This window comes from Leptidea sinapis, chromosome 30 (genome assembly GCF_905404315.1).
Source record: "Leptidea sinapis chromosome 30, ilLepSina1.1, whole genome shotgun sequence".
In the NCBI taxonomy this organism is placed as follows: domain Eukaryota; kingdom Metazoa; phylum Arthropoda; class Insecta; order Lepidoptera; family Pieridae; genus Leptidea; species Leptidea sinapis.
In genome coordinates this window covers 9,476,852-9,494,994 of record NC_066294.1, presented here as the reverse complement: position 1 = coordinate 9,494,994, position 18,143 = coordinate 9,476,852, and the positions used below count along the sequence as shown (strand labels likewise).

General features: G+C 35.4%; 1 protein-coding gene across 2 annotated transcripts in view; it reads right to left on the bottom strand.

The window, feature by feature from the left end:
* The window catches only part of LOC126973685 (myosin heavy chain, striated muscle-like), a 31,681-nt gene that overhangs the window by 1,004 nt on the left and 12,534 nt on the right, over window positions 1-18,143 (bottom strand). Inside the window, exons 5-18 of one of the 2 annotated variants that reach the window (XM_050821002.1) lie at window positions 17,421-17,527; window positions 15,461-15,641; window positions 13,802-13,950; window positions 12,930-13,051; window positions 10,363-10,516; window positions 9,826-10,008; window positions 8,527-8,642; window positions 7,399-7,507; window positions 6,242-6,392; window positions 4,185-4,324; window positions 2,308-2,423; window positions 2,106-2,223; window positions 834-1,037; window positions 272-503 (exon numbers count right to left, since the gene is read on the bottom strand). In XM_050821002.1, coding sequence (XP_050676959.1) covers window positions 272-503; window positions 834-1,037; window positions 2,106-2,223; window positions 2,308-2,423; window positions 4,185-4,324; window positions 6,242-6,392; window positions 7,399-7,507; window positions 8,527-8,642; window positions 9,826-10,008; window positions 10,363-10,516; window positions 12,930-13,051; window positions 13,802-13,950; window positions 15,461-15,641; window positions 17,421-17,527 — 2,082 coding nt within the window. The remainder of the gene's footprint in view (window positions 1-271; window positions 504-833; window positions 1,038-2,105; window positions 2,224-2,307; window positions 2,424-4,184; window positions 4,325-6,241; window positions 6,393-7,398; window positions 7,508-8,526; window positions 8,643-9,825; window positions 10,009-10,362; window positions 10,517-12,929; window positions 13,052-13,801; window positions 13,951-15,460; window positions 15,642-17,420; window positions 17,528-18,143) is intronic. The other variant, XM_050821004.1, reaches the window with a different exon arrangement.

Genomic DNA, 18,143 nt, shown 5'->3' with positions numbered 1-18,143 from the left:
GTAAACACCTTGTTAAACAGGCCTGTTTTAATCGGTTTTCTAGCAGTAAGAGCCTCTATGTAGACGTCTAAATAATCAAATTTTATTCTCTCATTAATTTCTCTTGCTTGTCGTGATCGACAAGCAAGAGAAATTAATGAGAGGATGTTTGGGTTGACGATAGACGCACCGGGAAGGTTCTTTTAAACAGCTATGATTGATTGCTACGTAATTATGAATTTACAACTTAATCAAAGTTTATCAAATGTTTAAAAGAAATTATATACGGTACTTTGACTATTGTAGAACTTCGGCCGTGAAGTGACATGTTGCATACGGAAGATCTCCCGTTCTAAAACAGTCTTTCGTCTCTCCAGTTGTGTTCTGACTCTCTCTTCGCGTTCAAGCTGTAAGCTCTGCGCCAGGACAGCACTTTCTAGACGAAGCACTCGAGTTCTCTCTGCGCGAAGAGCTGACCAAGTGTCCGCCGCGGATGCGCATATCGACGATAATGAACGTGACATCTGACATTTGAATTAAAGTGAAAATGTGTTATTTAAATTCTTATATCTCTGAAAATGCTCAATGAAAAGGTATGCTATAGAAGAAAAGAACATAAGGATCACCGCTGCTCTATATATATACTCTGTTGCAATACCAGAGTGGTTTAACACACTTCTGTGATTTCCCTTGTATTCCAAGAGAATGTGGGAGGCGGTGATCACTTATCCTCTTCCATAAAAAAATAAAGAAAAAGATGTGGTATCATGGGCCACCAGGTAGGTACGAAGATCCTTCGGATAATATAGAAGCAACACAATTTGTAAATCAACTGTTTTGAAGGCTAGCCTTACCTCAAGATGATCAGTTTCAGGCGCTGCAGGTTCTGATTTACCCTCCAGATGTGCGGCGAGCTCTCGGCGTACCCTCGTCATTCTTGCAAAGAGATCGGCCGCACGTTCATGTCGCTCCAGCATTAGGGCTCGAGATGCGGCGGCTGACACTAGCGCAGATCTCTCTCGAGATAGTGTCTCTACTTGCATGTGCAACTCTAGAAGCTAATAAACAGAATTTTTATCTTATGGAATAAGCAGTCGAGGCCAATTTGATATTTTACATAATAGGTGCATGACATTAACAAGTATAAAATCATTCTTGGCTATTTAGCAGCGACTACGTATCATATTTGGAACCACTAAAGAAATCATCTTCATTGGCATAACACGAAATAGGTAATGAGCCAAATGCAATTTTTGAAACTCTTCATACGCTTGTTTTTTATAAGTGGAATGTATGTATGAAGATCTGCCCGTCCACGTAATATTCGTACTTAAAAGGAGAACAACTGAGTGGTTGGGGTTAGAGCTGGAAAGGCTGCGCTGTAAAGAAAGTATTCATCAGAGCCAAAGACTCCCAAGCACTAGACGAGAAGAGGACTAACTAACCTGTCACTTGTAATTTAATAGGCAATAATTAAAAAAGGGGATGAAATAATAGTTTGATACAGTTTATTAAAAAAAAACTTTTACAATAAAAATAAAAGCTAAAAGCAAATAGTCAAGGTAATCCAAACATTTTACATATTGCCGATTCACCAGCAGGAATAATAGAATAACAACACAATAGGGAAAAGTAATGCATTACCTAGGTAAAGTGTGTCATGGACAAAAAAACTAATAATATTTAATAGGTATTCTATAATTGGCTAGATATTTTAAATAATAACTAAATTATACAAATTTCTTGTAACATATACACAAAGATCTCGCTAAGCAATATGCAACCAATGGATGGCATAAAACGGTAAAAATGAACATCAAAAATGGATTGCGTTATAGAACAAGACATGAGGTCTTTCATATCATTCTCTTAAACTAAACTAAGGAAGATTGACAAGAAAACGAAAGACAAAGAAGAAAACTGTTGGCCACAAATAGGTGGATGTAAGAAACAACAACCAAAGCTCATCAGCGGACCATTATGAATAAGGGGGGTTTGAATATAGCCTACGTCCCAACCTACAGCATTAATGAAGGTAATCAAACAATAAACAAGAAAAATTTTGACTGTATGATCAATGTGAAACTTTTTTAAATTGTTTCGAAAGTGTCCAGCATTTTACGTACCTCAGTTTGTAAATCTTGATACGGCGAGTCCTTTACGTAACAATCATAATTTTTTAACTTTTTAATTTCTAATCTCAATGAAGCAAGCTGATTCTCGTACTCAGTCATTGATTGTTCCCTGAAATATTAGTTTGATGTAAACAACAATACATTTCAGTAAATCAATAGTACAAACTCTACAAAATGATTTGAATTTACGAACATTAACTTTTCGTTTTCTTTTTGTTCATCTATTATGCGGTGAAGTGACAAAATTTTTCGTTCTTTACTAAGCAATTCCGCTGCTAATTTGTCACCTTTATCAGCGCCTTCCTCTTGCTGAAAAAGCAATACATTTAGTAATTTGTTTAAAAAGTGTTATACTATGATTATCATCCTTAAATCATACTTGGACAAACTAAGTTTAGTGTCCAAATTGTTTTTTCTTTTTTGCTTTATTTATTATTTCATTAATATTTAATGGTGGTATTTTATACAATATTTCAAATTCTTTACATATGACTTAATAATTAATAACGCTATTTATACAAATAATAATAAAAGAAAACTTAAATAATCTAACAAAATTAATTAATTACAAATACAAAATATCATTAAGATCGCTATCGGCAGGTAAGGTGCCCATGAAGCTGGCAACGTTACCTCTTTGTATAGCCAAACTTATCCTTTGACAGACGTACGTACCAGATCTTGGGTCACCTGTTAAATCGGTTAGACGCCTGGATAGCTCTTTTACGAGTTTTTGTGCCGATGAACCCCAAGGACCCATCGTCTCCACCCCAAAGGGAACAAATATCACCACCATCACCGAGTGATGCATATTTCCTCCGCTTTAGGTTCTCGGCAGATTCCGCCGCTGCACCCCCCGCTCTAGATGAATGTTCAATATATTTTTGCTTTAATTCAAATTTAAGCTATCGACTTTCAACGCGCATTAAATATTCAATTTATGTGATTTAGAAATATTGCTCTCTCTCTAAAGCGCGAATCCGTATCTGATGTCTCATTCGTCGCTAGGAGCTACCTCAAGGCGTACGTCCTTGAGGTAAGTGTCACCGATTTGATGCCTATATGAGTCAAAATGACGCACGATTTTTAATTTTTTTATTTTTATGGAATAGGAGGACAAACGAGCGTACGGGTCACCTGTTGTTAAGTGATCACCGGCTCCCACAATCTCTTGCAACACCAGAGGAATCACAGGAGCGTTGCCGGCCTTTAAGGAAGGTGTACGCGCTTTTTTTGAAGGTACCCATGTCGTATCGTCCCGGAAACACCGCACAAGGAAGTTCATTCCACAGCTTTGTAGTACGAGGAAGAAAACTCCTTGAAAACCGCACTGTGAAGGACCGCCACACATCCAGATGATGGGGATGATATCCTAACTTGTGGCGTGTCGTGCGAAGGTGGAATTCGGCGCCAGGAATCAGGTTAAACAGCTCTTCGGAACTTTTAGTATTTCAAATTACTTTATTAGGTTATTGGAATTTTTAAGGTATGAAATGGAACATCAATCTCGTATCGAAGCGACTGTTAATCAAATCGTTTACATTATCTTGGTTGCAACACCTAGCGTACTGAATGGCGTATTGTATTAGTATAAGCGTACTATCTTGTGGTGCAGGGGTGGGACAGACGCCTTAAAGTGACGTTTTCTATCTATTAGTTGGCCCGAAAATGAAAGCTTTGTCAGCTATCACTCGCTTTGAAACCTTTCAACTTTTCTTTACTTGTGGCAAAATTAAATAACTAACTCAACGCGCAATTTCAACATTTATTATACCAAAAATTGCAATACCTACATTAAAAAGTAGAGTTAGTTATTTAACTGCGTCACAACATTAAAAATGATTTTTATAATTTCAAGCTTATATATAGTTATTTTCGGAGCCAATCTCCAGATGGCGCTAGTTTTCAAATAGACAGCTCAGAAAGCGTAGAGAGGGCTCTCTTTTCCCTATATATTATTATACTCTTTGTATAAAATGTGTAAGGATGTGGTTAATTATATGCCTTGCACTCTCCTGAGAGTCAATTTCAAATTATGATACTCAGACGATGGAAACTTTAAAATCTTACCGCAATTTTTGACAAAGAATTCAGGAAACTCTCTTTATCAGCTCTACTCTGACGCAGTTCTTCCTCGGCGCGCGACAAAGAGATTTTCGTCACTTGAAGCTCTTTCCATATCTCGGTTTCTGCGTCAGTTGGTTCACTCTCTACAAAATAAAATTTATGGAATTTACACGAATATTTATAAGGAAGTGGAAATAACACCCAAAGTTTCTTTAGCCCATTTTTAAGATGGCGTCTGTGTATCTTTTTTTATAAAAAGAAGGGACGAGATGAGCAGGACGTTCAGCTGATGGTAATTGATACGCCCTGCCCATCACAATGCAGTGCCGCTCAAGATTCTTGAAAAACCCTAAAAATTCTGAGTCTCTTAAGTCTCATTTGCCCAGAAATTAAAAGCTACGGTGCCCTTCAGACCGAAACACAGTAATGCTTACTAATTAGATATAGATATACGATAAATATTTAAATATTATAATTATTTTTTCCCACATTGCTGCCAAAACAGCTTGCACGAAAAAAAAAATAGGAAGTTCATAATATCAGTGTTAGGAAAATACGTCCTAACGTTTGCTGAGAACTTTCCTTTTTGCGAATCGCGCTGCTGCCTCGTTTTCTAGTTATTAAATAATCCTTACATGTTTTAAAGCATTAATATCTCTGTCTTTATTGTTTTTTTAACATTTGTATTGTTATTTTTTCTTTTCTTTATTTAAGGTTAATTGTTCATATCTATTGTAATTGTAAAAAATTTGGTGGCAGTTTTTCGCAAATAAAAAAATTATTATATTATTATTATTATTATTATTATTATTATTATTATTATTATTATTATTATTATTATTATTATTATTATTATTATTATTATTATTATTATTATTATTATTATTATTATTATTATTATTATTATTATTATTATTATTATTATTATTATTATTATTATTATTATTATTATTATTATTATTATTATTATTATTATTATTATTATTATTATTATTATTATTATTATTATTATTATTATTATTATTATTATTATTATTATTATTATTATTATTATTATTATTATTATTATTATTATTATTATTATTATTATTATTATTATTATTATTATTATTATTATTATTATTATTATTATTATTATTATTATTATTATTATTATTATTATTATTATTATTATTATTATTATTATTATTATTATTATTATTATTATTATTATTATTATTATTATTATTATTATTATTATTATTATTATTATTATTATTATTATTATTATTATTATTATTATTACTGCTTCACGGCAGAAATAGGTACCGTTGTGGTACCCACAATCTAGCCGGCATCCTGTGCAAATCAAAATCTGTCATCCGTTATCAAGTTAATTTTGTCTCTTTTATGCACAGTTATGAAGATAGTGTCAAAACACACTTGATAATGAATTACCTGTACTGGGTGGTTCGAATACGAACCGTAGACATATTTAAAGGTAAGACGGTTAGTCAATAGTTTGTTTTCGTCATTTACTAGTATGAACTGGAAGGCACAAGACCACTCGAGAAGTTGCATAGATACGTGGTGGCCAGATACGATTACATGTGCCACCAAAGGAATATCATGACGGGGAGGCTTATTTGCGCAGGTAGTATACCTACCACCCATTATCTGGGTGCGCCGTTTGTATCTTACTGGACTAGTGGTAGGTGGTAGGTAATGCTCTAATGTTATGCGATGGAGACGGCTATGCTCGGAGTTTCCTAGCGAGATCGAATCAGAAATGAGGAGATCCATAGGAGAACCAAAGTTACATAGCCCAAATTATTGCGAAACTGAAGTGGCATAGTTCGACGGACAGATGGGCGTTGGGGCAGTATGATCCTCGAATGGCGATCGCGTATTGGAAGACGCAGTGTTGGTAAGCCTACAAGATGGACTGACGATCTGATTAAGACCGCCGGAAGACGTTGTATGAGGGCAGCGCAGGACCGATTGTCGTGGAAATCTTTGGGGAGGCTTTTGGCCAGCAGTGTTCGTCTTCCGGCTGATGATGATGAGGTAATGCGCAATACCTTTACAGGGTACATATTCGAGGCATCTTCTTCTCTCAACATCGACGAGCCGCATTGACTTCTCACGAATTGCATTAAGCTGTTCTTCTAGTTCTTTAACTCGACCTTCCAGTTCTTTGACACGTGATTCAGCTGTCTCTCGCCTTTTTACCTGTTATGCAAATAATAATCTTTAAAAATTAATCATATTTAAGTTTTTGTTCGTTAGCAATAGGTATATGCTCTGTCATGACCACAAACAAAAAAAATGTATTAGGTATGCATTAGCACCATGTGAAAAGTAAACTAGTCTTTGCAATACAAATGGTAACGTAATTGGACAAATACTGTTAATCCTTCAAAATTCACAGAAAGAAGTAAAGAGATTTTAATACTTTTTGCAAGTATTGAAGGTGGCACGAATGGGTTCAACTTAATACGCCCTACCCATTACAATGCAGACCCGTTCGGGATTCTTGAAAAGCCCAAAAATTCTAAGCGGCACTACAATATTGCGCTCGTCTCCTTGAGACAAGATGTTAAGTCTCATTTGCCCAGTAATTTCACTAAAAGTTTCAAGGATTTAAAATAAAAACCGACCAAAACTTGTTTCAAAATTAAAAATACAGTCCATAAATGACGAGACTATTTATACAGATTGATTTCCCCATATTATCAAGGTGTGATGAAATTTGCCGTAAGAAATACACGAAAAGCTTCATTTAGAGTAAATCACCAAATTTCAGTTAATCACATTTTGTTTTTTCAAAGTGTCGGTTGCGAAAAGGTCTTGGCCTCCGATCCGTAACAATTTATTTTCGACCTTCATTTGCTTGTTTAATTGACGCTTGTACGGCGAACTCAAAACACCGCAAGAACATAAGCAACACACCATTGAAATAAATTCAAAAGTGTCTGAAGAGACCAAATCACAAGGGGCTAACTAAAAACTTACGAACCCAAAAGGCCTAAGCCCAGGGCTATTTTTTTACTCAAGATTAATGCTTCATCAGGCTAAGTGTATTTATTGATTTCGCGGCTACGCCCCGTCTCGCACTGAGTCGGTGCCAACACCGATAAATCGTAAAGCCGATTTAAATAAATAAACTTCTAATAATCCGCGATGTACTTAAGGTTAACATAGGCAACTAATACTACTTTAGATATCGATCTGGCACCTGTTCCGCTACCTTCGCCAGGAGATTGTTCTGCTTCTCCATCTCCTGGGCTTCCCGGGCTGCCACTTCTCGCTCCCCTTGTTCTACTTGCTCATGCAATTCCCTAACTCTGGAAAACAACAGATATATTTTAAAATAGTTATTCATAAACGGTTTGCTGCTACATGGAAGACATTGAAGTGTGAAAGAGTGAAAGAGAATCAGGTTCATATAAAGAAATAGAGAGAGAGATTAATACGACGGGCATGAAAACTCGGTAAAAGGAGTTTTCTCATAGATTAGAATGGCTAGATCAGTATTCGCCCCAAAATATCATCGTGTAGTAAGTTTCTTCAAATTCGTTACAAGCTATTTCCTAGATTCGCTTTTTGTTTTGCTTTTTGCTTTTTGCTTTTTTGGAGTTTACTCCTTAAGAAACGATTTTCATATAAGGCGCCCGGTATGAGAAAAATATGGAGAGTAAAACCTACTTATCAATTGGCATAGTTTTTGGTGCTCATCATTTCTCACGCACCTTTCACTTTCTTGTATTTTGAAGCTTTATTATATTATTCAAATTGATTTATTATTATACTTTCATAAAGTTATGTGAAAATTCTATAAATTATGGAAAAAAGTGTAATAGTAAATAGTGCTGAAAAATCTGATAAACACTTAGTAAGTTACAATTCATACATTAATATGACATGTATTGTATATTTAAACATGTGTGCGTTGTATTTATTTAATATTGAATTATCCATACAGTTTATACAAATTTATATGAGATATACACATAATTAAAAGTTTAATTTAATATGGAGAGTGTATATAGCATTTCACGCCAAATAGACAATTTTTAACCCAACCTATTATTTTATTTTTTAATTAATACGCTTTTATTAGCTTCTGCTGTATGTCTGTTTGTAACCGACTCCATTGGACTTGATTTTGTTTAGACAATCGTTCTTGAGGAGTAAACTCCAGTCGTGCGTCGGAGCTGACACACATACTTTTTTAAAACTTATAAACTATATTTATTAGAATGCAAATGAAATTAACAACATCTTATATTCCCTTGCAAGCTATAATGGATTTAAATTCGATACACCTAAAAAAACGATGTATCTATGTTTAAAGCAACTTTACCTTAATTCTAAGGCATCTCGCTGACGTGACAAAGCTTCTATAGCCGCTTCTCCAGTCTTTGACATTTCCATAAGTTTCTTAGAGCGCGCATCGTAACTTGATTCCCGATGGCGGTACTGATTAACAAAATGCATTACTATAACTGGTTGGTTGGTTAAATGTATGATGACATCATCATCATCATCATCATCGTTTTCGGTGATCTTGACCAGATCTGTCGGTCTGTCTTGTGGAGGGCCTACCGATACTACATCTTCTGGTCTTTGGCCGCCTTTCGAGGATTTTATTGCCCCAACGGCTGTCGAGCTGTGTGGCCTGCCCACTGCCACTTCATTTCGAAACCATCTGGGCTAGGTCAGTAACTTTAGTACACCTACGGATCTCCTCATTTCTGATTCGACCCCACAGGGAAACTGTATTATCACAACTTAACATTATCTACGGCCTTTCTCAGATTTTAGAATCCTTTATATTTTGTAGCGCTAACGTGGTCGGGACAAAAAATTTGTGCGGTAAGTACAACTGCATTTTTGACTAAAAATTCAGTGCGATTTAATATAATAACTAAAGAAAATATTTTTTTTTCCTATGGAATCCTAGAACCACACTGGGTGAAAGCCTCCTCCATTTCATTCCATTTCGCTCTGTATCCTGTTACCTCAAACCAGATTTTTCCAGCACCGGCCACAATTTCATCTTCCCATTGTCTTTTGGCATCTTTTGCCAAGGGCTCCTTGCCACACAAATTATCCACCTATTATCCGTATAACGTACAATATGACCTGTCTTTTTCCATTTCAGTGCCAACGCATGTTGAAGAGCATCCTTTAGATTATTTTGTAGTGGAGAATAGTTTCATTTTTACTTTATGGGTTTATCTTAAAATAGGAACAAAGTGAAAAACGCCAAAAACGATTCATAACGAAGTCTTAGAAACTAAATGGGAAGAAAGTATTCTGTGACAGACTAATTTTAATTTTCCGGTTTGCTGTCTATTTGTTTCAGCCGCTATAAGCATTGCTTGAAGTGAGCTAGCATTTACAAAAACAAATTATAAAAAAGCAAAACTACAGGGAACCACAGATCCTGGTGATACTGATCTTATTTGAAACAAAATTGAGCTTATAAAATGAACTCAAAACAGCCGAGAACGTTTGTATGGAAAAATGCATTCAGTAAATAATCTATATGACTGGCTTTATTCTTGATTTATGCACGAAAATGAGATGTTCACTGCAATTCATCTCCTATTAGCATAGTAACCGATCTTAACTAATATTATAAAGGGAAAATACTTACAAGTTGCTCCAACTCCTTGTGTTTCTTTCTTGTAGCCTCCAGCTCGCTGCGGGTGTCTTTGAGCTGCCTCTCAAGTGTCGCAACACGGGCCCGAGCCACCCTCAGCATACCCTCGGCAGAAGACACCACCTCCTTAAGTGATTCGCGCGCAGCCTTTTCCTTCGCCAGTTCGTCGTATAAAGCCTATTAAATAATATTATAACTACATATTTGATGAAACAAAGATTTTAAAAATCATATTAAATTAACACTTTTTTTCATTATATTAATTTAAATAGGAAAAATTAGATTGATCTTGAGTCTCGTGCCAGAATTGGGCGAGTCAATATCTCCTGAGAATGCCTCGAGGCGAAACACGTGTCGATTTGATTAAAGACGAATCTAAGCGGAAATGCATGGGGGAAAAATTTGCCGAAAATTGAAGGCAAGCACATGCCTACCAATTTGTGATAACACCGAAGTCCATATCATAGCTTAAAAGTTTATGTAAACACAGCAATTGTGAAGCATTTCTATATTATAAGTCTATTATTTTACCTGATGGTGTTGTGAAATGTTATCGTCTGCTCCCTTCGTAGAACTGCTATCTTCTTTTTTCGTCATTTCTTCTATTTTATGCTGAAGTAGCGAATTTTCCTTTTGTACACGTTCGACTCTTTTTATAAATGCCTCTCGATCCAACCAAGGTACCCTAAAACGTGTAGTAAATATCATCATCCAATCGAGTGTTGTAATGAAATTCAGTACAACATTACAACACTCGTTTGGATGACGTAATTAGGACTACTACTCGGTTATTAGGACATTAGGTGTTTTAATGTTGGCAATAAGCTAATGTTTTAGAATCTTTTATAGAGGATTCATATTATGGGTGTAGATAAAGTCTTGTATGCAACTGTTGATAATTAGGTATTAATAAACTCATGTGATACTATTATCTTCGTGTTTTAATACCCCTTATTACACAACAGTTGTATAAATAAGTAATAGTATACGATAATGGCTTTGGTTGCTTTTTATTGAAGTAAAAACTTATTTGGGTGCCTTGAGCAGTTAGTAGGTGATAAACTTGTGGGATCGCGGCTCTAAGCCAGTATCTATAATAATAATATATTCATTTGCAAAAAACATAGTATACAGTGGTGTTAAGATATTATAATAATGAGCTTATATGTTTTATCTACACTCATGCTTTAAATCCTCTATTAAAGATTCTGAAACAGTTAGCTTATTACCAACATTAAAACACCTAATGTAGTAATAACCATTACATCATCCAAACGAGTGTTGTAATGTTCTACTGAATTTCATAACAACACTCCCTGTTTTTTTTCGATCCCTTCATGCACAAAGAGTTTCAATAAACAGCCACATTCTTATTGTTCGATGCGTGGTATCTAAATGAATTTCAAAAAAAGAACATTTTCGTTTACGCGCGTTCCACACTACCAGAACATGGCGCACCGTAAAAAAAAAGTAGATTATTTGAAACCCCGCCATTTTTCTTGAAAAAATGAGCGATTCAAGTTTTGACAGTACACCGCCGGATATTTTAAACGCTGCAAAATAACATAATAATCAAGTGAATTTTAATAATTGCACTATACAAAATGTCAATTACTATGAAAATTAATAATTCTTTCATTAATACTTAGTTTATTTGTATATAATCAGTAAGGGATAATATTAGGTTACTATTAGGGCTGGCTGTTTTAATGTTAGCAGTAAGCTAACTGTTTCAGAATCTTTTAGAGGATTCATATTCGGGGTGTAGATAAAGTCTTGTATGCAACTGTTGATAATTAGGTATTAAAACACTCATGTGATACTATTATCACCCATAAGGGGTATTAAAACACGAAACCCACATTCGTGTTTTAATACCCCTTATTACACAACAGTTGCATAAATAACTATTGCGAGCACTATTCCTAGCACGCAAATATATAACATTATACAATTAATATCAGAATTTCTTATCCATGAATTCCTTAACACTATAAAAATTGGACGCATTTAGCCAACTTTATAGCTTATTCTTAAATAATCTAGTATTTAAATTTTAATGGTGATAGTAACAATTGCAATTTTTATTAATAGTACTACTTACACAAAAGAATTTATAAATTACTCATTGAAACAATGAAGTTCTATAAAAATATACGGACATATCTATCGCAGTCTGATAGCGGAACGGCAAAAGTGTGCTTAAACACAATATAAGCACACTTTTCTGCTTAGTCGTGTGTTAACTATCACTGTCCGAATCAAACCTGAACTGATTAAATGTTTTACATTGCTGCTTATTCATCAAGAATCTTTTTAACAACTGAAGTAAATGCGGCAATGTATAGATATAGGAGTCGAAGATAATTATGTTGTATTTTGTGGCATATTCGAGGCAAATTTTGAATGGATGGTAGATTTTATTCCGTCCGATAAGTGATTTAAAAACCAACTGTACGCAAAAATATTTAAATTGGAATTTAATGCCTATGAAATATTACCATTAATTTAATTATGTCAAACTCAGACTTTCATAATATAGTAAATAGTTTTAAGTAGATGTAACTCAAATAAACACTCCTCATTATTAGATAACATGATTAACTCTATCATGTACCTTTTTGCTCTTAATATTGATTTTCATTATTATAACACTAGAAATAAGGGATTTCTTGGAACTAATTCTAGTAGGCTTCATTAGATACATAGTAGCTTTAAGGGTGAATGTATACACTTTTTAAGTCCCAGCCACTGTTGAGTGTTATCTATTAATAAATTAAAATGTATTATTAAAAAATACTTCTTAGAAGCGGCGCAAGAAACTCTCCCAGAATTCCTTTTTTGGGCTCTTTTTAATAAAATATGTAAAATTATACTGTCATTGTAGTTTTCATTCATTCATTCATATTTTACTCTCAGGCTGTCCGATCACTTAGATATTCAGCTGTTGAGTAGAAGGATTTACGACAAAGCTATTTTTTCCAATTTATAACAAGACAAACAGACTGACATCGAAGTGATTTAATAAGGGTTCCTTTTTTTAACCATACGGAACCCTAAAAGAGGTACTATTGTGAGTAAAAGTGATGCATAAGTACTTAGCCAGGTCCAAGCAATAGGTGATCTTCGATTTTAAATTTTCCGCCGTTCCAGCGACAAGCCTGTGCAAATTTTCAGATTCAGCATCAAATTCCACATTTTTAGTTTTCCATTCGAGATTCTGAAAATTATTTTAACCACATGAGTAAAGCAAATTGGTTGGATTTGAAAAGATTGAGTCTAAAGCCTATTTTACTGTAAAAAATATAAGTTCATTTCCACTAATAACTACAGCTACTAGTATATGCTAGTGTGCGTACGTTGCTGAAATAGCATTATTGTGTTTCGGTCTGAAGGGCGCCGTAGCTAGTGAAACTACTAGACAAATGAGACTTAACATCTCATGTCGCAAGGTCTCAGAGACTTTCCTAATCGGCACCGCATTTGTAATTGGCAGGGCGTATCAATGACCATCAGCTGAACGTCTGCTAGTCATGTCGTTGCCACAAAAAAAAAAGGAAATTGCGTACGTAAAAAGTACACATGTCGGAAGTGAAACCAGCAATGTGCATGAACCTCTAAACTGCTTATGAAGTCCTGGTACATGTTGCTAGGATGACACATGATTACAACCGCTATGAAAGACGTCTATCACCGCTACCATGTTCTCCTGGTGTCTATATACTAATACGTCGTGCGCATGACGTCAGAATATATAAAGGTATAGGTACTCGCGTCATATATAAGACAAACTCTTCTTCAACTATGATCCCCTGGTACGAAAACATTGTATAATGCTTCCTATCTGATTTTCTCCCACGTGAAATCTTATGAATTTATGTGTCTGTCTCTTTTTACTGCCGCTTTTTCGTTTTATCGACTTTCAAATCACAACGATGCTAAAAAGTTTTCACTATAAAAATCGTATAACCGTATGATAGGAGGCTCGGTCGCCGCGATGTTTATTTCGCAACAGATTTAGAAGCTCCATCCGCCGAGCCATGATCTCCGCGCCCATGCTGAGAACCTCACCGGGGATCGGGTTTAGCTGAGCATCCAGCTGTTGCAGCACTTGCGGACCTGATCCAAGTGAAAATTTATTTAAAATGTTTACTTAGCTTATATAATATATATCTTGATAGAGCCTCCTGCTGCTAGACATCCGACTTTAGTGTGCGTGACTATGTCTTACACTCGCCATACGTCAGTCACTTTGTTTTAGTGTGCGTGTGTTGCTCAATATATAGGTTGACTGTCAACCTCAAATAAAAAAAAACTTTGCATCTAGGATTCTATCTAAGCATAAAATACAAATTTCAAGAAACAAATTCAGTATAACCCTTCAAATATCTGCTTGTCAATGCTTGCTTGCTGCTCTTGCTTGTCGTCAACAGCGTTTGATAAAATAACATGTTTTTCAAACATGTTTGCGTTAATAATAGACGAACTGAGAAGGGCCCTCTTAAGAACGATAATCTGTGCCCACGTGTGCCCTAGTATATTCAAACCATAGCCGATGTGCGGACGTTAACGGTTCAAAAAAAAATCACCAATATAATAATTATAAGTTGAATGTCATCCTCTCTATCTGAATGTACGGCAAATTCATACACAAAGCGGATTTCAAGGATTTTTCTACTACGTACAAACAAATTGTGGCTTGCGTGCTTGCAGTATACAGGACGAAAAAGGGCACCTTAAAAAGCAAGTACACCTCCCTACAAAGCCGGAAACACTCATTTCACAGAGTGCTTTACTTATCACTCACGTGTGGGTGGTGGAGCCTCATTTGTTCTCCTCTTACATAAAAAACCAGACAACTGCGAGTCGGACTATCCCACAGAGCGAGGATAATTTTATGACTAATTTATAATTGTCAGATTTTTGCCTATACTTGTAGTTGATAGTTTTATTGCCAAATTTCATTATCAAATTTGTTTATTATTTATACACATATATCACAAATAATAATTCTTATGAAATATACGTTTTTTGCAGCATATACGGTCGTATAATTTTTTTCATTAACTTTGAAGTTTGATTTTTCACAGCTTAAAGAGACTATAGCAGGTCTATATCTATAAGTATATCTTTTTAATTTCATCTCGATACCGTCCCCGAGGTAAAGTGTCTTGGCAGACAGCCGGACCGAAGAATGGACAGACCGTTTTTTTAATTTGAGATACGGAACCTTAAAAAAGATATATTATAGTATTTGCGTCTTTATGGTTATAACATAACATTTACTAACAGTATTTACTGGGCGTACCATCTATAAACATATTAATATTAAAGGTACTAGCCGTCCGCGACCGTTTCGCGGGGTGAATTGTAAAAGGAAATAAATTAATGAAGGGACGTTGGAATTCAAAAAATAAGTGGCTATAAAACATCTAGGATAAATCTCGCATCGAATGGTAGTAGTTTCATGTCGATACGATCACTGATCGTATCGACGTTTAGGCTCTATATGATATATATATATCATTATATATATATATAGTGAAGATAAAATCTATGTAGGCGGGATATTTTTTAAGCGAAAAGTCCACCTAATTTCGAGGGAAATGGAAGAACATATGACACATACCGAAAACGCCGCTTATGTCAGTATTCCTTGGTGAGCAGAAGTCATCTCTGACTAGCAGCAACAGATCGTAGGCAGGCCAACCACTCAGCGTTACGATCCGTATTTCACCCAAAGAATCGTCGTGAACGCCTGAGCGAGCTTCCAGGTCTTTCAGCGCCGCGTATTGCTCCAGAAATGAGTTCTAAAAAAAAATTTTTTTCAAAAAATACTTCTCCATAAGCTGTTAGGATGACCTGGGTCATCTTTATCGCCTTTCTGAAGGAACTACTCATCACATTTCGCAATATTCGTTTTATTATTCCGCATTTATCAGGGGGAGTGTTCCGAAGAGCTGTATAACTTGATTCCTGCCGCCGAATTCCACCTTCGCATGACACGCCACAAGTTAGGATATCATCCCCACCATCTGGATGTGTGGCGGTCCTCCGCAGTGCGGTTTTCAAGAAGCTTTCTTCCTCGTACTACAAAGCTGTGGAATGAGCTTCCTTGTGCGGTGTTTCCGGGACGATACGACATGGGCACCTTCAAAAAAAGCGCGTGCACCTTCCTTAAAGGCCGGCAACGCTCTAGTGATTCCTCTGGTATTGCAAGAGAATGTAGGCGACGGTGATCACTTAACACCAGGTGACCCGTACGGTCGTTTATCCTCCTATTCCATAAAAAAAACTAATTTCAAGAAACAACATAAGAACATGGAGGTTATACATATAAACTGAGTATTAGAGAAGCTATTTCTAACAATTTATAGGGCGCAACATAATGACAACGCAAACGGGACAAACAGTATGGTATTCAAATTCAGTCAATGTAGATTGCCATCAGTTAAATCAACAAAATATAATTAAATTGCACATATTTTGAGCGTGATGAACCATGTTATAGCATACCTCGGCATGATAACTAAAAATTACAAAATTAATGCTCACAAAGCAAGCCCAGAAATGATTCTATACAATACAGTACTTTTAATTAAAAGACTTTCAAATTTTCAAGTAAAATGGACGCCTTGGTGTGGGTAAAAATCATGTTTAAATATTCCGTTACATACAGTTGAAGCTAATATAAAGCATATTAAAAATAGATTCATAGAGTGATAATGAAAACATAATCTTTTAGAGAAAACAAGAGATTCAAAAGGAACTGGTTCTCTTTCTATCTGAACAAGGATACAAATTTGAAAATTTTGTACGCATTTTCTTTGAACATTCAAGGTGATATGAGGTGTGTTTAAGGTGCGGTCTCTCTCTAGGAGAGCTCCACTTTTTTTGGTAATAATTACATGGTGTGCTGTTTATCACTGACGATCGACATATTACCCGCAAGCCAGTTAATTTTTCGTTGTATTAGGTCTTGTTTGGAAATGTATATTTTGTTCTTACTAGTTAAGAATTCTATACCCTTTATGAAATTCATCATCACTATCATCATCATATCAGCCGGAAGACGTCCACTGCTGGAAAACATGTCCTCCAAACATCCCCAAACTCTAATTCACCAGTGGGAGGCTCCTTTGCACAGGATGCCGGCTAGATTATGGGTAGCACAACGGCGCCTATTTCTGCCGTGAATCAGTAATGTGTAAGCATTACTGTGTTTCGGCCTCAAGGGCGCCGTAGCTAATGAAATTACTGGGCAAATGAGACTTAACATCTTATGTACCAAGGCGACGAGCGCAGTTGTAGTGCCGCTCAGAATTTTTGTCTTTTTCAAGAATCTTGAGCGGCACTGCATTGTAATGGACAGGGAGTGTCAATTATCATAAGCTGAACGTCCTGCTCGTCTCGTCCCTTATTTTCATAAAAAAAAATCCATGAAGATCGCTCTGCGCTGCCCTCATCCAACCTATTTGAACGATTTTGACCAGATTATCGGTCCAATTTGTGGTCTTTTGGTACGTGGTAGCCATTCGATGACTTAAGCTTTATGATCTTAAAAACAATTAAATGTTTTTATCACACACCTGTTGCACCAGAAAGGTTTTTTTCAACTTCAGAAATTCTCGCTTCTTAATGGCCAAGTTGCGGAGTGTCTTGGACACCACACATTGAGGCAACGTTATGTCTTTCTCTGAAAAACATCATTCATTTACGAAACATTTATATTGTATTAGTAGCAGTGGAACAAATTATTTGCCTCTTTAATTATCTATATATATAAAAATGAATGGCTGTTCGTTAGTCTCGCTAAAACTCGAGAACGGCTGGACCGATTTGGCTAATTTTGGTCTCGAATTATTTGTGGAAGTCCAGGGAAGGTTTTAAATGTGAATAAATATGAAATGTTCGGAATTAAATAAAAACAACAATTTTGTTTTTTCTTCGATATTTGTTTTGTATGGACATATTTTCTATGAGAGTATTTATTGACGCACGGTTTGACAGTTCTGCTGTGAAACAATTTCATTACAACAACAGGGAGCATATTTTACGAAATAATTTTTGATGTTCTGGTATATTATTGACAAATTCCTAGAAAACATTATTTTATTTATTATATACAGAACAACGTCTGTCGGGTCAACTAGTTCGTAATAAATATTTTACAATGTTCACAAAAATCTTTTTGCTCTAAATAGTGATTTTCCTTGTAACAAAGAAGAACCTAGAAAGAAGGAATTGCTTATTACTTAATCTGATAGGATTTATAAAATACTTAAAAGTTATCAGTTCCTCTCAAAAGGCTC